The sequence below is a fragment of the Akebia trifoliata genome, chromosome 4, assembly GCF_017979445.1.
Source record: "Akebia trifoliata isolate Shusen 1 chromosome 4, ASM1797944v1, whole genome shotgun sequence".
Taxonomy (NCBI): domain Eukaryota; kingdom Viridiplantae; phylum Streptophyta; class Magnoliopsida; order Ranunculales; family Lardizabalaceae; genus Akebia; species Akebia trifoliata.
Window position 1 is genome coordinate 12025307 of NC_141378.1, and position 23842 is coordinate 12049148.

Below are 23842 nucleotides of genomic sequence, written 5' to 3' on the forward strand. Positions count from 1 at the left end.
TTAGTGTGCAATTTAAAATTTTATTGCTCACTACCATTTTCCTCAGGAACTCAAGTCCCTTAAACTTAAATAAAGGCTTTTAGGAATCAAGTGTCCACCAATGCAAAGAATTCAACCACCAATGTATAATCTCTATCTGAAGAAATTAATTTTCTTTCATAAAATATTTTCCAGACGATCATGCGTGAAGTCATTAGGTCAAAGTATCCTTCTCAAACCATCTCAGACGTAGATTTCAATGCCCGTTACAATCATCTATTTGGACTGATTTTATTTCTCCTCAATTTTAAAAATGTCGTTTATGGCGCCTGTAGTAGCATAAGTCCAATGCTTCCGGAACTATACTATGATGTCCCTAATTTTGTGAATATTTATAATATTTTAATTTGATAATAAACAAGGGTTTAAAGATTTGATTTAGCATTAGCGTGTTTTAGAAATACCCCTCCATATTTTGGTGAGTATTTGAGATTAGCCCTTCTTTCCAAATTGATGAAATGCCCCTTGACTTCAGACTTCTCCTATAGAGTAATGAAAATGACACAAATACCCCATTCTTCAACCTATAGTCAACACCGTTGATTTTTCTTCCCTAAACCAGTTTTCTTCAAGCTCTTGAACCTCTATAGTAAATTAATTTTTAATCATTGAACCTTATCTTTAATCTGTTGTTTTCAACATTGCCCTGATCCTTTGTTGAGAACCTTTTATTTTTCTACTCAAAATTTCACTTTCTACTTCAAAAATTCTATTTTGTTCTTGAGTTTTGAGGGTTACATTAAGTTTATTCTTAAGATTAAAGGGTTAGGCAAAAAATTTGCCCGATAAGGTCAAGATTATTCTAACAAAATTTGAATTGGATAATTATTTGGTGAGAGTAGGTTCAATTATTTTAAGAAAATTTCAAGAAATTTGGGCAAAGGATAGGCCAAAAAAATTAGGTGAAGGGGAGAAATGTCCAAAAATTGATTAATTTTGTTTTTGAAAATTCATAATTTTTACATATTAATTGTCGAGTTATTAAAACAATCTTGGAATTTGTAGTAAATTGTTTTTTAAATATATATTCTCTCGACTCAATCAATTAATAGATGATTTGCTCTAATTAAAATTTGATGAATTTTGTAACTATGGTGAAGATAGATGTTGGGAATAAAAATATAAGATCTTTAAAGATGAGGTCATGAGGGCATATAGGTCATTTTATGTTAATAAATACACAAAGACTGAGGTCAAGGGTTTACATGTCATCAGTTTGCAAACACAAGGGTATCTCATATATTCGTCAAACAGTGGACGGGGTATTATTATTATACAAACAAGAGTCAAGAAACAGTAATTCAGTCTCTCAGACGTCAAAAACGCACTTAAATGTCTTCAAATGGTCTCTTCTGCAGTTGCAGACATTCAACATCACCGCCATCACCATCACCATCACCATCACCTGCTCCACCACTCTCTCTCTCTCCTCTGATTTCTGATTCTGTATGGCTGAGATGGACGAAGCCACCTCCACTTCCCCTCTCCCTTCTCCTCCACCTCTTGAATCTGACGAAATCTCTGTATTTTTCCACAATATCCACCGTTCATGCAGATCACCACTTCTACCCGACTCAGAGCAACACCGAGTCAAGAACGGAACATCTGCGTTCGCCACCGAGTCATCGTCTTCCAAGAGAAGAAATCTCTTGGCTGCGGAGAGCGATCTTGATGATTTCGACAGCAAAAGCGAGGTTTTTAAGGTTTATTTTGATTCTCGATTGAGATTTTGTTGAATCTGTTTTGTTCTTCCTTCAATCAAGGTTTGATTGGATCAAATTAGTTGAATGTAGGAAGGAGAGGGTTTTGATGCGTGGAAGGAACCTTCGAATCGTGCTCCTTCGCGTGCATCAAAGCGAAGGAGTCGAGCGGCTGAAGTTCATAATTTATCGGAAAAGGTAAGAAATTGGCGCATAAATGGCTCTGTTTCTGAATTTTTTTTAGTAGAATTGTGATTTGAAGTTTTTCGAGTCTTGATGCCTCGAAATGTTGGATAGAGGAGGAGGAGTAGAATCAATGAGAAAATGAAAGCTTTGCAGAGACTCATTCCGAATTCTAACAAGGTAATTTTGTTTGTCTGAGTCAAATTTTGGTTGAATTTGAGTTGTCGAGTGAGCTATTTGAATTTGATATTTTTTTTTTTGTTTTTTGCTTTTTGTTTTTAACAGACGGACAAGGCTTCGATGTTGGATGAAGTCATTGAATATCTCAAACAACTTCAACTTCAGGTTCAAGTATGTAGTTCTTCGTGTCTTTTTTAGGTATTTATTGGTAATCATGTGCAGAAATTATATTAATTGATAGTTCCAAGTTCAAACTAGTTAGATTTCCATGATTAGGACTAGTGATGAAGTTGGATAAAGTACAATATGATTGAGATCTTTAGTGTACATGTCAACATTTAGTGGTTAATTGCATATTATATAACAATGAAGAAACACTTTGTGTCTATATGACATTGGGGAACCATGGACTTTTTTTTCCCCTTCATTTTGTTTTTGTTTGTGTTTTTTTATGCTTTTGGTTACTATTTAATCCATTGGAATCAAATGAGATAATGATCTCTGGATATCTTTCCTCTCTACGTACTCTTAATTGGCTTTCCTCTGTAGAAGACTGCTTTTGAATGGCACTATTGTTAGATTGATTCCTCTATCTCCAGAGAAGACCGACTCTTCCTACTTTCGTTTCCCCCCCTCAATTGTGAGGAAGGTCTTTTTGAATCTTATGATCCAATGATTTGGAGCCCAATTTCAAAAAAAAAAATTTTAAAAAAATATTCTAATATAATGAGTAATAGGCAAACCAAATGTCCTTTTGTGGAATAATTACTCAGTTGTGACATTTGTTATTTTAGAATTTGTGGGTGAGATAATCAATTTTAGAATCTCTAATAGATTGAGTAGTAGGCATACCAGATGAGTAGAATTGGTCTTATGACAGCATGAATCACGATAATGACATTTAATCTTCTACTTAAGTCTTCATTACAATTAGTTATTTAGAAAATTTCAACAAGCCTTATCTCAAAGATTTGGGGTCAACTAAATGAATCCTATTCTTCCATTGCACTTTTCCAAAACCAAGTCTTTTATTATTAATAGTGGGTTCATATATACTTTCATTGTTTCTGTCCAAGTTCTTTTGGGCCTATCTCCTGCTTTTTAAAGACTTTAAACTTGAATATTTCTTTCGAGTGGAATTGAAATCATCCTTCATTAAACATGCCCAAACCAACTCAACTACTGTTGCATTTTCTTAGTTTATCGAATGGCCCGGTTTAGTATGGATAGGTCACCCCCCATACGATGAATTCAATAGCTACCCAGGATCCCATTGTAAGGTAAGGGAACATCCATTACCACAAACCTAGTTTGGAGGATGATGGGGCATGTTGTAACCAAGAGAGTCACTTCTCCGATTGGTTGAGTGACCCCTCCATCAAATCCAATTGGTGGCACAAAAGATGGTTGTAAAGTCTCGACTGGAATATCCATTTGAGTAAAAGTTGCTAGGTACAAAATGCCTGAACTTCCCAAATCTGTTAGTACCCTTAGGATTTCAGTCTTTTCGGAAGTGGGGAAAATCGACCACAATCAAGTCTTGGCCAAGAAGAAGATTGTGGGATTAATGCTTCTGTTTGTTTCATTTGATTTTGCATTCCTCTCAATATTATCAAACTCGCTCCATGAGTATGAGATCTTCCCGTGGATCACACAAATGATATTTTTTTTAGGGAGGTGAGGTGATAGCTTTTGCACTTGGAATCTCGATTATGGTGCTAACTCTGCCCTCCTATGGGTCTTGCTCCATTCCCAATGTACTTTTGACAATGGTCTTGTTCCTTCAAGTGCTGAATGTGGAGCCATAGATGCTAACATCTATTGGTCATGTGGACATTGGCCTTGGTGATATGAGCAATAGGGAGCATCTACCCTTGCCTCCCTTTCTTTTAATAAACGACCATTTGAAGAATGGCTTCTCTTTTCTCGAGTAGAATTTGAGACAAGGAAATTTTGTGGTATGAGAAATGTCTATCTCTTCTTAGTTGCTTTTCATCATGTCTGAACCCCCACCTTTGGCAATTCTCTTTTTCTCAAGAGCAACTTGTTGAAGAAAACTTGTGCATCTGCGCCTTCCTTTCACCTTCACTTGCTTAACATCTATAGACATGAAAATATTCATCTTTGAACCTCAATGCTACATTGTTTGGAGTCACCACCATTCTTTTTTGAAAATGGGTGTGAATGGGCATTCAAATCGATTTTTTAGGAAAGTCATTTTTCATGACATTTTAGTGACTTTTATTCATGGAAAATGTATGGTTTACCTAAGATCTAGGTAAGGGGATTCGATTAAAGAATGGGGAAGGTGTTAAGCACCCCATCCTCTCTACTTAAGGTGATTACCTTTTAAATTTGGCTATTTTTGAATAATTAACATAACAATAAAATGCATGAGATGCATGAAATGGGTGTGTGCACATGGTGAGTATGTACCTCTTTGAAAGAGGGTTTAATGCTAGTGTTGACATGAGAAATATTCTATGGAACAGGATATCCCATGGAGTCATCACATTTTATATGAGTTGAAGTGTTAGTTTAAAATTTTAGAGAAATTCCATGGATGGAGTTCCCTTAGATCCATAACCTTAATGCATGCATGGCTAGAAACTTAGTGTTTCAATCTTATCGAGAGAGTTACACGTTTCTTCATCATGGCCAAGCATGTGTGGTGTGTGTGTGTGCATAGTGTACATATGATGCATGAGAGAAAATAGGTTTAAAAGGGACTTTAACCTTTATCCTTTCGACCAAACCGCCTCAAGCATTCCATGCCCAAGGTTGAAGTTCAATCTACTTGGGATGAAGGAAGGCTCTCCATTACATTCTAAAGGCTTCTAAAAAGAAGAAGAGAGGGATAGAAGAAGATGTAAGTTAAAAAAAAGTTATAAAAAATAAACTACTACACCCACCTTGCCCCTTTGATATTCGTAAATGATCTTGAATCTTGAGAGATGAACTTGAAGGTTGAGTGATTTAGTTGAGGGTAGAAGATGAGAGTTGTTAAGTTGAAAGTTGGTAGATGAAAAAATGAGTAGGGATTTTGGTAGAGTTTTAGGTTGAGAGATGGGGGCTTGAGAGCATGAATCGTTCATGGAAAATGGGATTATTTATAGAGTTTTTGGAGAACTTTTAGGGATAAAGTGGTCAAACTCAAAAAATAAAGGGAATGGACATGAGGTTTAGGTTATTTCTTTCTGGATTTTTCATTTGTATGAGGGTAAAGATGACATTTGTGAAGAAATCCAAAAAACATTATTTGATATTTGATTTTTTGGTAAATAAAGGTGAGAGAACAAAAAACACTTTTGGGAGGGTGAGTAGGGGAGTGACATGTGTAAAGGTGAAGTGGTAGGTGAAAAGTAGACCTTGATTCATTTATAAATAACTCATAAAATAAGGGTGAATGTATATTTTTGAAATGGACTAATGGGAGAACAAAAATACTTTTGGGAAGGTGAGTAAGGGAGTGACGTGTAAAGGTGAAGTGGTAGGTGAAAGGTAGACCTTGGTTCATTTGTAAATAACTCATAAAGTAAGGGTGAATTTATATTTTTGAAATGGACTAATGGGAAAACTCCATGTATATACTTGAAGATTTCCATCTTTTGAGGGTATGATTGGAAGTTCTCTCAACTTTATAGATTTTTATCAAAGATCAAAGTATCTTTTTGGTTTGACCACACTTTTTGATAAGGGTATTCTTGGGTTTTCACAAGGGAGAGTTGACTCTCCAATTCGATTAAAGCATTGAGTATTGAGGGCTTATGGGAGATCCACATGTGTCACCTTTTGAGAGGGTTTAAGAGAATGGACTTAGGTTTGGATTTTGGTTATGGACTTTAGGTATTAAGGCTAGGTTTGAGAGTGGGTTTAGTATGAACTTGGCTTATAGACTTAAGGTATGCATAATGGGTTATGGACTTTGGGTATTAAGGCTAGGTTTGATAATGGGTTTAGTATGGATTTGGCTTATGTACTTAGGTTATGGATAATGGGTTGGTTAATGGAGAGTGAATGTGAAATTGGGTCGGTCTATGATTAGGAAGGTGGGTGTGAAATTGGATAGGATTAGGGACAAGGTATGAGCATGCAAAAATATATAACATGATGCATGTATGCATGAAAATGGTGCCAAGTGGCAATGTGGGCCCGTTGGAGGGCTTAAACTCTAAATTGAAATCAACTCGAGAAAGTTTTGGATTTTTCTAATGGGTTCGTGCAAATTGGGGTGTCTACAACATCCTTATCCTCAAGTTTGGAATCTTTCTTGGCCCGAACCAGTAGTTCCTCAATGCTCATTGGCTTGTTCTTGATGAGTGATACAGGTGGGAGTCGGGCGCAGTTGAATTTTGAAACACTAAAATGGCCATTTTGTTGTCACAACCTTCTACCACCATTCTGACATCCCATAACCTTTACATAAAGTCCTAAATAATTTCTCCCAGAGCTTGCTTAATCTCGAAAAAGTGTCAATGTCTGCTCCTTACTGTCTGTTGTTCATGTATTGAGATACGAATACAATGTAAAGCTCTTGGAAGACCATGATAGATCCAAACGAGAGCCTATGAAACTAGGGCAAGGCGCTTCCTTCCAAACTTGATGGAAAAAATTTACCGTTCAACTTATCGTCCCCGTCACACAAGGCAAGCTGATGCCTAAAGAGTGGAAGGAGGTGCCCAACAAGGTCTCAAAGTCCCATTAAATGAAGTGAACCTCAATGGAGAGAACTTTCGGGGGGCTCCATCCTCAATATCTCCTTTGAGAAAAGAGAATACTTTGGATCTCAAACCCCAATCATGGAAAGATGGTCTAAACCCTTTGCTCCAAAATATTCCATTCGCTCCCTCTCTTGTTGTAGCATGGGTCATCTCTTCGTTGATCTCCCTTTCTTGGTAGGGGCGAGATCTAGGTCAATACTTCCCCTAGGAACATCAATTCTTTCCAACATTGTTAACCTTATGGAAAGGTTGGTCTAAACCAATTGTTTAATTTAGAGAGCTGCTATTGGCACCCCAACTTTTACTTATTACATCCAATTTCTTAAATTATTTATTACACACTCAGTTAAGATTAAAACACATCATTCGAACATTGCAAAAGGTTGGTTTAAGTATTACCTCAACATTACAAAGCATTATAACACATTCAAACAACTTCAGCAGTTGTTTACAATTAGGATTAGGCTCATATAAAATCCTAAATCTAGCAGATAGAAATCCGAACATTAAAAAAAAGGAGTTTTTATTGGCATCCCCCTACTTTTACTAATTCTCCACAATGATTTGTTTTAATTGGGGTGTAACAAGTAAAAGTTGGGGTGCCAATAGCGGCTCTCTTAGTTTAACAATCCAGAATTTTCAAGCCAACTTTTCATAAAGTTGAGTGTATCTGAGTGAATTTTTCTTTTTGAGGATGTTATCCACAGTCTTGGGAATTTGTTGTAGGATTGAGTTTATTTTTATTTTTATGGGTAAGCTGGACTTGAACCCACGACCTTTTAAGTTGCTTTGTGATTTGTCAAACCAACTGAGCTATGGGTCTAAGCGTTGTAGGATTGAGTTATTGAACATGATATTCATGTTGGACTCTTTCAATACGAGCACAAATTGGGAAGAAATATAGACCCTCCTCTCTTCCTCTCTCCAAATAATAGGCATTGCTAATTTGGCATTAAGCATGCTCATAGGGCAGTCCATCTGTCTCTATATTTGTGAAAAATGGTTTTGAATAATTTCTATCAATTCTCCCATTAAGTTCTAGACAAATGAAAAGTTTTTAAAATGTCTATAAACAGGAAATTTGATCAGAAAACTTTAATGAAATTAACGAATTTAGATGAATCGTTGACCAGCAACTCAAGCACCTTGATATCGTGACTCCTAACATTTTAAACTTAAGAAAATATACTTCTTTCAATTTGTCTCGAAACAAAACGACAGTTGTGATTCTCACTATGGTATTTCCTAACAAGGCCTCTTATGGTCCAGAATCCATAGTTGACTAAAGAATCCGAAACAAATTGATTAGAAGTGTAGGAAGGACTGTGAAGGATTGACATTCTGACGCAGGTTTCAAAAATTGCAACCTTGTGAGTTTTGAAAAATATTCCAAATTGTGCTGCAAAACCTTTGAAATTTCGCTCAAAATCTGTAAGATAGAAGAAAAGCTTTGTGGATGTATATATCCTCCCTTGCAAACAACCTTCAAAGTTCATTCTATAGGTTTTGCTGACTTCTTAAGGAAATTTGATAATTGAAGGAATATATATTTAAACAATACCTGTAACTACAGTAAAGGTACCATATTGGGACATAATGTACCATAGTGAAGATACTTTTTTTTTGGGTTAGGTATGCTGAACTTGTACCCACAGCCTCAAAGTTGAATTGCAATATGTCAACCTACTGAGCTATGGGTAAGTCTAGATGATAAAATCCTCTTGATGAGGTTTTCGGACAAAGAGTACTTGAGATATTTACTTAGTAAACTGGAAAGTCAAATCGTCTGATATCTTGTTGTGGTTGGAATTTTTTGTTGAAGATGCAAATGATTTTTATTATTGATGTCAGCAATGTTTTTTTATATGTTGGCGACAGTTAAGTAGAATGGGTAAGTTGCCTGTGTAACCTGGTTCCCTACCTTGTTAATCTTAGGAAAGGTCTTAAATCCTGTGACTAGAGCTAGTCATCTGAATATGAAAAACATAACATCTAGGAAATGTAATTTCCTACATAAAAATTACAATGCTTTTGGTCTGCTTTCACATAAAATAGCAAGGGCTGTAGGACAAAGAAAGAAAAGCAGCTGAGTTAAAGAAAATGATGTAGCTGGCTTGGATGAGAGAGAAATGGGACTTGCCATGAAGTTTGACATTTATGTAGTTTTCGTAGAGTATTGAGACCCATACAAAGTTTGACCCCCCAAAATAAATATGTTCTGATTTACACATCCTTCAATTTAAAGGGTGGAGAGTAAGTGACATTAAAAAAATTGGTTATGGAAAGGAGAGTATTTCACATGGATGGGAAATTTACTCCTTGTGGATTAACCATAGATGGGAACAACAATGAGAAGTCGGTCCAACCCTAACACTTGCCACTTGTGTGGTATTTGATAAAAAATGCTTTTTTATTTACTTACAAAGCCGACTCTTCATTGAATAGGATGTAAACTCTAGGCTGGTCACATATCCCTCCATTATTCTCCATATCCCTACGGTTTTCAATGGCCACTTAATCAATAGCCAAGAAGACGTGATAGTGCTCAATGCTTATATCAGTTTAGGAACACTATTTGTATCAGTACTGTAACTCGAGCTAGTAGGTGGGCTTAGACAGATACATAGCTCAGTTGGTTTGTCAAATTGCATCGAAAATTTGAGTTTGTGGGGTTCAAGTCCAGCTTATCCAAAAAAAAAACTGAAACTAGTAAGACTCTAAATTGAAATTGCTTTTGGATCCATTGGTACCCAAATTAGATCAGAAACAATAGGACCTAGAGCCGATATATGTAATAGTGGTAAGGATGTAAATTTTCTTCTAATTTTATTGCTTGAGAGTTCATCACTATTATTTTTTTATTATAATATATATACTAGAGTTTGCTCGTGCCTAAGGCATGGTCATCCTCTTTGGGGTTAAGGATGAAAGAGGAAAGACAATAAAGTTGGAGGGGTAAATAAGAAGGGGTAGAAGAAAAGAAGCAATAAAGTTGAAGGGATATTCTGGGAAAAGAAGGAGAGAAAAGGAGTAAAGTTGAAATTGTTCCTCGAGATGCGCATGAGATTGAATCTAAACCGGTCTTTATTTGGGGGGGGGGATAAATATTGTGGAAGACAATTGTTGTGTTTTATTATATACTAGAGTTCGCTCGTGCCTACAACATGGGCATCATCTTTGGGGTTAAGGGGGTAAAAGTGGAAAGAAATAAAGTTGGAGAGGTATTAAAAAAAAATTGAGGTTGAAGGGGTAAAAGTGGGAAAAAATAAATTAGGTTAAAGTGGTAAAAGAGAAAATATAATAAAGTCAGAGATGGTGAATAATAAAGATAATAAAATGTGTCCCATAAAATTGTACTTCATGAGATGTTTACCCTCATTAAATTGCAACAATGATGAGACATTTGTCACTTACAAAACTGTAGCAATTGTGGGTCTTATTGTTGTGTTTTATTATATACACATATGGGGAATGCTATCGCCTAAGACCTGGACGTTAGCATTCTCCACTATATTAACTTTTCAGTAATACCATTGCCTATTTTGTCTTTTAGTGAAAAAGATGGGGGTATGTTAGTCTCTGTGCAATGGCATTGTTATGAATATAAAAATCTTATAAACATATTATAAAAGTGTATTGACATTGATTGCCAAAACATTTATTGCAAATAAGACATTTAAATCTAAATATTAAAATGCTCTTAACATTTATTATGTAGAAGATAATAATTTATTATATAAACAAACATTTATTATGTAAAAGACCAAAATACTCTTGTCTTTTTCAAAAAAGTCAATGGATTGGGGAATTATTGGAAAGTGAATGTGGTGAAAAATGCTAACATCCCCAATGAGGTCTTGGGTGTTAGCATTTCCCCTCAGGCTTTGGTCCATTGTGGAAAATTCCCCATTGTTGCCTCCCTTAGGAGTCTAGGCCGTGTCTCAGTCCCAGTCCAGTGTGGTTGATCATCTTCTCAAACTAGCAATTGATCATCACCTTGGTAAGATATTGCCTCACCAACTTGCTAATCAAACGCGAGCCCCTCAGGTGGATTCCTCCTTTTGCTCCTCAGCCTACAGTGTATTAGCAACCGTTTCCAATTGTTGTTCCCCTCCCAAGGGCAGGTTCTTGCGTGTTATATACACATATATTGAAGTTTTCCCGTGCATATGGCACAAGCATTATCTTTGGGGTTAAGGGGTGTAAAAGAAGATAGATAATAAAGTTGGTGAGGTATTCTTAAAAAAGGGAGAGAAGAGGAAAGACACTAAAGTTGGAGGGGTAATATTGGAAAATGGTAGAAGAAGAAAGAGAATAAAGTTGAAGTGTTTTTCGAAAGAAGAAGAGAAAGGGTAAAAAAGTAAAACCTTTTCTCTTTGGGGTTATAGGGATAAAAGAGGAAAAATAGTAAAATTGGAGAGAGATTATTGAGGGGGGAGGGGGAAGGAGAGGAAAAACAATGAAGTTGAAGGGGGTGAAGAGGAAAGATGATAAAATGGGTAGTGTTGGAGCCCACAAACTTTACTTCGAGGGGTCGTTTATCCCCCCACAAAATCGTTGCTAAGTAGGACCTACAATTGTGTTTTATTATATATATAATGCGTAGTCAATTTCGTTCATCCCTTGAGGCAAATAGAGAAAAGAAAGCCGCTTTAACGAAAGTGAAAGAGAGAAGGAACATAGCTAGTTTGCTATATTACTGATTATATATGTATATAGGAGAATGCTAACATCAAAAATCTCATGGAGATGTAAGCATTCTCTACCGCATTTACTTTCTAATAATACACTTACCCATTTTGTCTTTTAGTTAAAAAGACAAGAGTATGTTCGTCTTTTACATAATAAATGCTAAGGGCGTTTTAGTCTTTGGATTTAAATGTCTTGTTTGCAATAAATGTTTTGACAATTAATATCAACAACACTTCTATAAATATGTTAGTAAAATTTTTATATTTAGAACAATGCCATTGCACAAAAACCCGCATACCTTGTTTTTTTCACAATAAGACAAATGGGCAAGGGTATTATTAGAAAGTGAATGTGGTGGAGAATGCTAACATCCTCACGAGGTCTTGGACATTAGCATTCCCTTATACATATAAATAAAATAAAACACAACTGTAGAACCCACAACTGCTATAGTTTTGTGAGAGACAAACGTCCCGTCGTTTTTACAGTGATGTGGGGATAAACATCCAATCGAGTTACAATTTTGGGGGTCAACTTTATTGCTTTTATTCTTCATCCCCTCTAACTTTACTATATTTTCTCTTTTACTCCTTTAACTTACTTTATTATTTTAGCACCCTCTCAACCTCATATTTTTTAGTAATACCCCCCAACTTTATTTTTTTTTCCACTTTTACCTCCCTTAACCCTAAAGAGGATATGCTCATGTCGTAGGCATGGGTGAATTCTAATACATTTATATATATCTATACCACTAGAATTTGTGGGTAACAAAATGTTGTCAATTGAAAAATTATATTTTCAAGTGACAAAATCAGTAGCTTTGTATTGGTTACACCAAATGTGGTTGATGTCCCAAGATAAGAAAGATCACATATTTCTCAATATGCATTGGATAAGGAATACCCTCCAAAGAAAAGCAATCAATTTGCTTAGTTATATCTATTGCATGTTTTTTGTCTGTTTGGTTGAATAGCTCACTTATGATTTTAGGCCTCATGGATACCATAGAAGACGTTGGTAATTTCAATAGTTCCCAATGAATATTGCCAACAAATCCACCAGAGGATAAAAAGGGTTTGCTTGAATTATATTTGGTCATTCCAGCATCCATTTTCAAATTTCATAGATGCAATTATGAATGAGATCAAAGAGGACCACTTATTGAGGGAACGATTTACGATAGTGCTTTAGATTTGCCAATTGAGAAGGAAATCCCTTGAATTTGGTTTGTCGATGAAGTTTTTTATTGTGTAGATGCATCTCGTGTGGACATCAAATATACTTGTAGGAACCAAATGTGACCATGGATGGGTGGCTCAGCCCCCTTGAAGTGGTCTAATCCTCTATCCATGGGATAAGAGGCTCAGCCCCTATCTTTTCTGTCTCATCTCTTTGGCTCGGCCCCCACACTTTTTGTTTTTTCCTATGGCTCGGCCCTTGGACTACCTCACTCTCCTATTCCCTCTCTCATTTATGGTTTTACTCATGCTCTCTATTAACAAACCATTTACCCCAAAAGACCGATCTGATGAGGAAAATACAACTATGAATATGAGAGGGTCACGAGTCGAACTTGGGCACGATATGTGAGCACATGACACCTGGGAACGGAGATGGATAACACAATACTCAAAACTCCCCCTCACCCATAAGGGTGGAAAATTCCCTCAAGGAGACTCAAACCCATGACTTATATGAACGTAGCGTTCTGAAACCATGTTGACAAACCATTTACCCCAAAAGACCGAATTGATTGGGAAGGCGCAACTATGAATATAAGAGGGTCATGGGTCGAACTAGGGAGCGATACATGAACACGTGATACTTGTTAGCGGAGGCAAATAACACAATACTCGACACATGCCCTATCTTTTCTTTCTTACAATAATTTCTTTTCTCATCCCTATTAAGGCATGTTATAAACCCTCTCCATTTATACATTGTCTTTATGGTATCATGTATCAAGTGATAAAGTGCATCGATCCAAGCTCATACAGGGGGTGACACTAGTCGAGTCAACTCGAAATAAGAGGCTACATTAAAGTAGACCACCCAAGTGGCAATCTTCAATGAATGAGATTTAACACATGTACAATCAAGTACACCTAGACCAAAGGTAAATTGAATTACTCTCAAGTTAGGACAGTTTCAAAGTTAATAATACTTCCCTTACCAGTTGTGGATACAAAGGGGAGTGGATCATTAATCCCATTAATCCATGACATCATGGACTAGTGGAGGTGTAGTTACATTTGAAGATTAATGCTCATGATTTAATGCGATTGACTTAGCTATATAACAGATAAGAGCCCCCTCCATTTGGGGGACCAACACTAAAACCTTGAGACTTATCATTATACTTTCTCTATTTGCTCTACTACTCTCAAGTTACTAACTTGATTGTCGAAGGCCTTTTGGCTAGCATCACAATGATGTCTTTGCAGGTTTGACTGTGCATTGGAGAAGATAACCGAAAATGTTAAGAGTTTGTCAAAGAAGACGACATTAATTGCTACCCTTTGGCCAGCACCACACTAATGTGTTTACAGATTAAGCAAACAGAGAAGACAACTAGAGGTTCAACAGTGCATTAGAGAAACGATTGAAAGTCTTAAAGTTTGGCAGAGAAGACGTCATTAATTGCAACTCAAATCTCAAGGGGTGTGCAATCTAAAAAATGCCCACACTTTTTGGTGGAAATTATTAGAAAAATCCATCGTTCCCACCAGTAAAAAACTATGGCCAATGCCTCCAACCTACCCATAACTCAAGAAGTTCTTCAAGCTCTATGGGAGCAATGACATTGGATGCAAGAACAACACATTGTTGTAACCACCCTAAGGAAAGAAAATGCGAGGTTACAAACCATGTTCTCAAGTCAAAACATGCTCTAGGAGCGACTGAGGTTCTTGTCCAAAAAGAGGTTCATCCCCTTTAAAATTATGTTACTCATGTTAATATTCCTCAACATGAGGATAGGCAAGTTCCACAAAAAACAGTCCTAAACAATAAACAAGCTGTAGAGGAAAAAAAACAAAGGCAGCTACACCTAATCACCAGAAAAGCAAACAATCAGTGCCAATACTAAACGTTATAATGTCTTTTGGAAGAGGAAAGTTAGGGGAGCAACTTGCTCATTTAGTAGTCAAGGATTTAAAGGATTCTCCATTCACAAATGTCATTAGACCGAAGACATGCCAAGAATGTATTCTATACCTAAGTTCAACCCCTACAATGGTACCAGTGATCCAATGGAGCATTTGTACCATTATAGAAAATTCATGGCACTAGAAGAAGGAAGATATACTCTTCTTTGTCGAGTATTTCCGTCAAACTTGCATGGAGTTGCACTATCTTAGTTCTACTGCATCTCACCTAAGATATCTATAGCTTCTCTAGCCTCTACATGTCATTCCTAGCATAATTTATATTCAACCGACATTATTAGAATGATGTTGACTTTTTATTCAATCTCAAGAAGGATGGAGAATCTATAAGAGACTATGCACAACGCTTCCAGAGGAAGTTGTTCTAGATCAATAATTATGATGAACTCACAACCAGCATTGCAAATCGCAGATGTTTGCCAACAAACTCAAAGCTTTACGAATCCTTGGTAAAAACAAGCTAAAAAATATGGAAGACCTCTTGTTGAGAGCGGAAAAATATTCAAAATTAAAGGAGCATAGGAAGAGCCAATCAAACACCAACTGTGGTGTTACAAGCCTCAAATGAATTAACCTGGCCAAGTCAAAAGAGGATGTAGAAGCTCAATACAAAGACAAAAGACAAGTGAAATGAGAAGCCTAAATAGTATGAGGCTCAAAGTTCCATCCCCTCAACACTTTGACGAAATGAATCTTCAAGCACACTCAGAGTGAACGAAATCAATTACAATCAAGTAAAGATGGATTATTCATCCTTACTCTTTACTGTTTTAAGTCCTCAAAAACTAAGAACCATTTATGGCCCCCATGTCATACTAAGGTAGAAGAATTTCAAAGTGATTAATAGTCACGTAGGGCAACTTAGCTCAAGGAGTTGGCAAGGCAACAAGCCAACATTCCATCTCGGCCGAGTTGCATGGAGCCACCTCCCAAGTTGAAAGGTCTGCATAATGCTAAGTTTACAATCAAAAAACCAAATTCCACATCATCCAAGTTGCATAAGGGCATCTCCCAACTTGTAGAAGTATGACGCCAAGCCTACTACCAGGAATCCGAATTCCAAATTATCAGGGTTGCATGGGGATATTTCCCAACTTGAAGTGCTAACATGACACTAAGTCTACAATCAAAAATCTGTTTTCCACATGATCTGAGTTGCATGGGGCCATCTCTTACTCGAAGGATTGGCATGATGCCAAGTCTACGATCAAGAATTAAATTTTCACCTAATCTGGGTTGCATGGAACCATTTTCCAATGCAAAGGTTTGGCAAGATGGCAATTTCATGATTAGGAGTTCAAATTCCATATTAGCAGACTTGGCATGAAGACAACCCTCTAATCAAAAAGTCAACAAAGTGCCAAGCGTGCATCGGTATCCTATTTAACAAATGAATTAAATGAGGACCAATCGGCCAACCAATTACTTACAACCATAAGGACAAAAGAACGAAACAGGCCTCCAACCTCAGTCAAGTCTACCAACTGACGACTACATGGTAGTGCAACAATTTTACTTTTGGTAATCCCAAGGAATGAGAGTTATTCTTAGAACTTTGGATCTCATCAAGATCAAGATCCTAAGAGGGGCATTATAGGAATCAAATTTGACAATTCCCCAAGATTAACAAAACAATCCTAGAAATGGAAAGCAATTCCTTGAGATACGAAGAGATCCTACCCGAGTCCAATACGAACAAATCAAACTCAAGCCCATTCAAGAGGGCCAAACCAAGAGGTCAACCTCCGATCCATGTTATAGGAGGTTCAACTCTTACATGGTAGTTGATCCCTCTATCCCATGGATAGGTGGCTCGACCCTCTTGAAGTGGTCAAACTCTCTATGCATGGGTAAGAAGCTCTAACCCTATCTTTTCTCTCTCACCCCTTTGGCTCGGCCATCATACTACCTTAACCATTCTCTCTCTCATCTATGGTTTGACCCATGCTCTCTCTCTCTCATTTCTTACAATAACTTCTCTTCTCATCCCCATCAAGACATGGGATAAGCCCTCTCCAACTATACACTATCTTTAGGGTATCAATTACTAAGTGATAAAGTGCATTGACCGAAGCTCAAACGAGGGGTGACTTCATTGAGCCAACTTGAGACCACCCAAGTGGAAATCTCTAAGGAAGTTAAGAGGAATTGATCCCAATTCATTTAACTCAAGTACAATCAATTGCACCTAACCCAAAGATACCGTAAGAGCATAACTTGATTGAGTGAACTCGGGAAACTGGGTCACTCTCAAGTTAGGACAATTACAAAGTTAAGACCAATCCCGTTATTAGTTGCAAGTACCAAGACTGGATCATTAATACAATTAATCCAAGATGTCATGGACTAGTGGAGTAGTGGTTAAATTTCAAACTTAATGCCTCATCATTTAATGTAATTGACTTATCTCTATAAAATAGAAGAGCCTCCTCCATTCGGGGGACCAAGACTCTAACTCTGAGACTTAGCATTATACTTTCTTACACTTTCTCTCTTTGCTATGCAACTCTCAAGTTACTAACTTGATCGTATGAGGCCCCTTGGCTGACATCACAACTTCAACAGTGCATCAAAGAAGACGAATGGAAGTGTTAAAGTTTGTTGGAGAAGAAGACATTAATAGCGACCCCTTTGGCTGACACCACACGGATGTCTTTGCAAGTTAAGCAGTCAGAGAAGACAACTAGAGGTTTGACAATGCATCAGAGAAGGGAGAAGGAGACCGAAAGTGTTAAAATTTGTCGGAGAAGACAACATTAATTGCGATTCAAATCTCTGGGAATATGCTACCTAAAAAATTGCCCACAATATTAATTTTAAGAATGCTAGTTTTGTACAGTTGTATTGATGGAAAATTCTATTCAATGCAGTCCATGTATGATAAATCAAACACAAAAAAGCTACTTTCAGCAATTGAACTTTTCACTCCAGCCCCTTATTTTTCTTTCAAAAAACTGAAAAATGGAGAGGGTGAGGACCATATTTGATTATAAGAACTGCACTTAGAATAGAGATGCTTGCCACCAGTTGGAAGACGTGAACTTGCTAATTCATACTGGTTATCTGCACTTTGAAAAGAGAACCTTGGCATTTTATCTTGCATTGCTATATATATTGGAATAGTTGCCAATTCTCACTTGATCGTGTTGTCCAACCAATTTGCTCTTAGAGCCTAACTAAGCACTGATAGCTTGATTAGGGATAAATCTCATCACAAATGATGTTCTACCAATTGAGTCAGGCAGTTTCCATGCAGATTTCTCGGTGAAGGTCCCAATAGAATTCGGCTGCCAAATAATTTGATCTTGAAAGTCTTGAGGTTGGGGAGATGATCATCTTGCCGTCTTTTTTCTGATTTCACAGCGTAATAGTATTTGGGTATTACATTGGCCATCAGAGGTTGGTTTGCAACATGTCGACTTAGTCCAATCCTGCATATTATCACGGTTATCCACTATTTCTGTCTAGTAATATTCCATGGGGGGGAGGGGGTACCAGGATTCCTTCCAGATCTTGGCCATCAGAGCTCTAGTTTGCCTGCATAAAGAGAGAAGTTTTTCACAATTTCCTGATTTTCACTGCAATCAGATAACATGAATATCTGTCAGGGAGCCCAAAATATAGTCACCAAAGTCTCCAACTTATTGAAAAAGTCGCAATTAAAATGTGACTTTTTTCCTTCACTGATTTAATCACGACTTTTTTAATAATACGTGACTTTTATGAACTTCGCGATTAAATCACGAATGATACGTAAAATCTGACGAGTGGACTGGGTATCTTCAGTTATAAATCAAGTAAACATGACTTTGAGAGCTCGTCTATTTCAATGTAAGAAATCTTTATCCTTTTGTACATAAAGATCAAGTTATTATGAGTTTAGACTTCACAATTAAATGTATACCATAGAAACATAATAACATGGAAAAGCTAGTAAACTATCCTTGTCATATTTTCTAATATAAGTAAGAGTAAGAAGATGATTTTACTCAGCTTCATTAGGGTTGTTTTGGCATAAGAGATTAATGGGAGGGTTATATTTGGGGAAAGATGGAACAATCAGTGGGAAGGAGTTCATTATTCAGCTCATTTCAGGCTTAAAAAAAGCATTTTGGTTCCTCTCTAAGCATAGAAATGCAGTACATGTAAGTATTTATAACTGAAGATACCCGTCCACTCGTCAGATTTTCTTGTATAAGTGAGGAAGAAGATGTTTAAAACATCTTAAATGGGGTTCTTTTGTGGTTGAAGATCACTGGCAAGAGTGTTTGGGGAAAGAACGGAAAAGACAAATGTAAACAATACATGTTTGCACAGTCAGGACTTAGTCTCATCTTTGCCTCATGTTTCGTGCTTCAAGGTTTAAGCCTCGGATGGTTGAGGAATAAGTCCCTTACGAACCTGCCGAGCCTTCTGCCTTGAGACCAAGACTTGTGCATTTGCTTCAAGACAGTTTATTTAAAACACAGTTTAATAGAGCATCCATTGTCCCTGCTTCCACCACGCCCTCTTTTTTGTTTTCAGTAAGCTCTGCTTGTTCCTCTTTTAATTCTTGCTTGTTTTGCTTAGTTGACAACACATGCCAATTGTGGGGACTACCAAATTTTTGTTATATTGGGGAATGTCGGTACACTCTTTAAATTCTTTTTTTCTTATTTAGTTTTTTTTTTTTTTTCTTTTCATATTTATCTGTTGTTAATCATCAAAATCCCTCCCTTTGAATTCCTTTTTCATCTTGTGCATTTTGTTTTTTATCTCAAATTACTTTCATGTTTTATGGTGTTTACATGGCCATAACCCCGTATCAAGATTTTTATAAGTAAATGGGTTGGACACTTGGTACCTGATCCCACATACCTAGTGTTGTGGCTTGTGGAGCCTGATGGTACTGGTCAATAAGGAGGTACTGTTAATCAAGCAACGTGTCTCGCCCGTTGAGCTCGTTGGGGTACTGGCCCCTTTTCCCGGAAGGTGAGTGTTCCAAAAGAAATTTTCACAAGGGTATTTTCGTTATTTCACTGTTATGATGTAAAACTCTAGTTAGGTTTTCCTTGGGGGGAGGGGTACATGTCTATTTTTTGTGGAAGGGTGTAATCTGTAACTGCGAATTTTCTCTTCATAGTGGAATCGGTTTGATCGTACCTCAATCTTGAGAGAACCATGTAAAAATCTCCGTGTTTTGTGTGTGATTGCATCTTGCTTTACTTTTCTTTATTTATTGTTCTTGTATCGATTTCTCTACACCAAGCTTGAGCTACCCGTACCTATACATTTACTGTAAATATATTCCAAAGCCTTTGTCTTGTTTATTGGAAGCCAATTCATTTTTTTCTCTCTTGTCCCATTTGATTGTTGATTATTTCACAGATGTTATCAATGAGGAATGGTTTGGGTTTGCATCCTACATACCTGCCTGGAGGACTGGAACCTCTACATCTGCCTCAGGTTCAAATGGGCTTCAACGAGGGAAATGGAATGCTGGAACATATGAACATGGGAACAGGCGCGCTGCCTAGTATGACAAATATCACTATTCCAGATACGTCATATGGTTTGGACTCACAAATTCAGGTTCACCAAAGACCCTTTCAGCTGTACACAACTTCTGAGGTAGGTTTAAATCCAACATTTTGAATACTGTCATTCAGGGTCATGAGTAACATCATGTGTTTTACTTGTACTGTGAAGGAAATTTACAGGGAAGAGATATTACCTCAACAACAATTACACATTCATCACTCAAGGAACCCGTCAGGTATTCTTCTTAGCCACACTACTATGTTTGGTCAAAGAGGCTGGATACAGTACTATTGTAGCTCACGTGCCACCATAGTGGATGGTTTTGCGTATTCTAACATCATGAGTCTCACAGTTCGCCTTTTGGAATCCCACCCCTTAAAAGTACTTTTCACTTGAAAATTATTGTTGGTATGCACTCGGCTTTCTGATTTCTTTAAAAGTCAAAATCCAATTGTGGGCCAGAAGCTAAAGCTGTCCACTTTTGGCTTCTGGTATTTGTGGAATCCAAAAGCAATATAAAAAATGTTTTATTTTTTATTTTAAACATCAATGATTTTTTAAGTTATTGACTTAAATACTCCCAGAATACCACTAGTGTTTTACATTAATGTCCAAAAAATATATGGCCAAATGTCCACACTAGCTGTTTTTCACTGAAAGCCACACAGTTTCTCGAAGCTCTTCTATACCCCAAAAAGCACTCAAACTGAAAACTGTCTTATCTAATCAGTCATAATCGTGATTCCTATAGAATTACATCTATTGAAATTAGAGCTGTGCCAGATCACTTTAAATAGTGGTTTACAACTTGTTTGATGTTTGCCAACATAAAATGGTACATGTTTTCTAGGTTCGATTTTTCTATTTTGCATTGTCTGACCCAACCTTGTGCTTTGGAAAAGAATAAAATGAAAATCATGGCTGCATCTTCCATGCATTTTGATACTCAAACATTGGTTCTAGAACACATGGAAACATCAGAAGATATGCTTCCGAAGAATAGCGACAATAACCGAATTCTCATTCAGCAGTTGCATAGGTAAGACTAAGAGATTCGTCTCAAACCAGACATCATTTCTTCTTCACTCATCACTTAATGTTGTCTTAGTTTCTTGTGTCGGTTATAAATTAACAGTTCACAGACAGGAAGAAGTGTAGCCAAGGAAGATGGCAAGATAAACACATTGGACTTTTGAAGCTGTTCATCCTGACCTCAAAATACTGTGAACTGACATGGGTTTGGTGTAGTCGCAACTTCAAGCATTTGTTTCCTCTACTTTTGTAATGTTTGCTGTACCAACACTTGATGGCCGTCAGGTACTCAACATGGTGCGACACTTATGCGACATGTAGGCGAAACATCAAAGTATGTCTCACTTTGACATGTTAAAATGAAGTGACCTAGGAAGAATTGTGTACAGGTCAGTATCCCAACTTTTTATTAATAAAAATGCTTGGTCCCTTAAAAATTGTTGTATTGTTCGGGATAATTTAAATCAGGTGCTGACATACAGATTTTTTACTTTTTACTATTTTCTTATCAGTTTTGTAATAGATCCTTGTAGTCCTGTTTCATTTATACATGCTTCATAACTAACATATAATACAATTTGCGTATCTTATTCATTTCCAGCTTGGAAATTTTGATCCGCTGAGCATCGAAACATTACAAAAATTTAAATATAACAAACATAGTATTGTTGCAATCTCTTCTTTAGGTTGGGACTATGACTTAGTAATCTTGTACTCAGCTGTGCGCATATCATAGGGCTAATGGATAATGTACAATTTAATTTGGTGAGTGTTATATTTGGATGTTCAATGAGAATCCAAATTAAGGGTGTATAATATGTACTCTATTATTGGTTTATAATCATTTGTAAGATAATCTATGTTTACATTAATCCCCAAGTTCCTAATTACAAATTTATGTTACTATGCCATTGGCTTAATTCCACGATGGAAATGTCTACAATGGATTCAAAAGATTGGTTATGTTTTGGGGTTTCTTTTGGTAGAATAAGTGAGGCAGTTGTATTAGATAAATGTGTGGATTGAGCACTCTCTTGGGACTTAATAGGATGATTTAGACATACCCTTCCACATTTTGTTCAATATTTGAGCTACCTATCTCCCGGTGTTTGCAAAGTTAGGTTTAATTTGAGATTCTAATGTAAAATGAGCTAAATTTCCTTGTTTTCAACCTCTTAACCAAAATCCCTTGATTTTTCTCCTAGAACATTTTCTTCAACCTTATAGAAAACCCTTAATTTTTCTACCAAAAATTATATCTTGTATTTAGGTGTGAAGGTTGAAGAGGGAAAGTACAAATTTTTACCCCATCTTCAATATCTTGTAGAAACCCTTGAATTTTTTTTCTACCCAAAAACCCTATTTTATTGTTAAGGTTTGAATGGAAGAAAATGAAATCTTAAGGTGGAAGATGACAATTAAAAACTTTACAAGAAGGTTAAATCTGACATGCTTTTTGGGAGAAAATCAAGTGATTTTTTACTAGAGATTGAAGATGAAGTCTTTTCGAGAAGACCTAGGTCAAGGGGCGTGATGAAGTCAAGTTTATTTTACTTTGGATTTATCATGGTCTCTGGATAATTTTAGATGAGTCATTTCATGAAGTTAAGATGTGGAACAATTGCGTCTTCCATCCAAACCACATCATTTCTACGCCCTTATCTTCAACACATTATTAAACAAATTGTAAATTTTAATAAACAAATAACAAATCAATCAAAAGCTGTATATTCCCAGTGTACGTCTGTCAAGACAATGTCAACTTCTTACTATTTGGTTATACAACTCCCTAAATATGCTGCTTTCAGGCTATGTGAATTCATGTACAACAAACGCACATGTATCTATCTTAAGGGTTTATTTGTAATTTGAAATATTAATATTAATTAATTATTTATTTTTAAAGATTACATTGTAATAAGGATAGGGCTTAAACAAGTCGGGTCAGGTCTGAATATGAGTGTGTCCATATTTATATCCGATTTTTTATTCGGATCCAAATCCGACTTGAATTATACTAATTAAGATCATATTCGAACTGTTTTCCTTTCATTAAAATTATATCCAGATTCGATCCAACAGAATTCATTGATTTGGATTGATCGGATAGGATAATGTTAATTCGTTTAAGATTCTTTCAAATAAAATTGCTATGGAACTCAAGACCTCTCCATTTTGAAGAGATGCCTCGATAACTACATCTAAACATTGTTGGTTGATAAAAGATGATTTAAAAATATAACAACACAATTTGCAAAGTAATATATAATTCGGATCTTGGCGGATATAAGGATGGAGTCATATTCGACCTAAATCCGACTCGAGTCAAGGGACATCAACTCATATCTGAACTATATTTTAATTCAGATATACTTGAAGAAACCAAACCCACTAAATTCGGATTCGGATCACTCGGATTTTAGATAAAAATCTATATCATTTTAAGTCCTAATATAAGAATATTTTTATAATTTTGAAAACTAATTACTAGTTTGTTTGTTTTTTTTTTTTTTTATATATATATTATCAAAATAAGTTAAAATGTAAAGGTGTGGGCATTTGTGAGATCCAAATTTTAGTGTCAAACCACTTATACTCCACCTTT

The 23842-nt window shown here is 36.4% G+C and overlaps 1 protein-coding gene across 12 annotated transcripts; it reads left to right on the forward strand.

Moving 5' to 3' along the window:
• The first annotated feature begins 1318 nt into the window (after positions 1-1318).
• LOC147403816 (transcription factor SPATULA-like) lies at positions 1319-21837 on the forward strand. Of its 12 annotated transcripts, none has more exons than XM_086439557.1 (8): positions 1324-1742; positions 1833-1937; positions 2037-2102; positions 2208-2273; positions 20053-20295; positions 20385-20440; positions 21169-21244; positions 21348-21837. In XM_086439557.1, the coding sequence occupies exons 1-7, from the start codon at positions 1488-1490 to the stop codon at positions 21206-21208; spliced, it is 831 nt and encodes a 276-aa protein (XP_086295683.1). In that variant the 5' UTR covers positions 1324-1487; the 3' UTR covers positions 21209-21244; positions 21348-21837. The 12 variants fall into 12 exon arrangements, 8 of the variants coding, with proteins under 8 accessions (XP_086295678.1, XP_086295683.1, XP_086295682.1 ...); XR_015177608.1 differs by having other exon boundaries at positions 1325-1742; positions 21108-21244; XR_015177607.1 differs by having other exon boundaries at positions 1325-1742; positions 21108-21244; positions 21341-21413.
• Positions 21838-23842: the final 2005 nt, after the last annotated feature.

Coding starts and splice junctions, on each gene's coding strand:
- LOC147403816 (XM_086439551.1), top strand. CDS start 1,488: ATGGCTGAGATGGACGAAGCCACCTCCACTTCCCCTCTCCCTTCTCCT. Junction 1,938..2,036: donor TTCATAATTTATCGGAAAAG/GTAAGAAATTGG, acceptor AATGTTGGATAG/AGGAGGAGGAGTAGAATCAA. Junction 2,103..2,207: donor TCATTCCGAATTCTAACAAG/GTAATTTTGTTT, acceptor TGTTTTTAACAG/ACGGACAAGGCTTCGATGTT.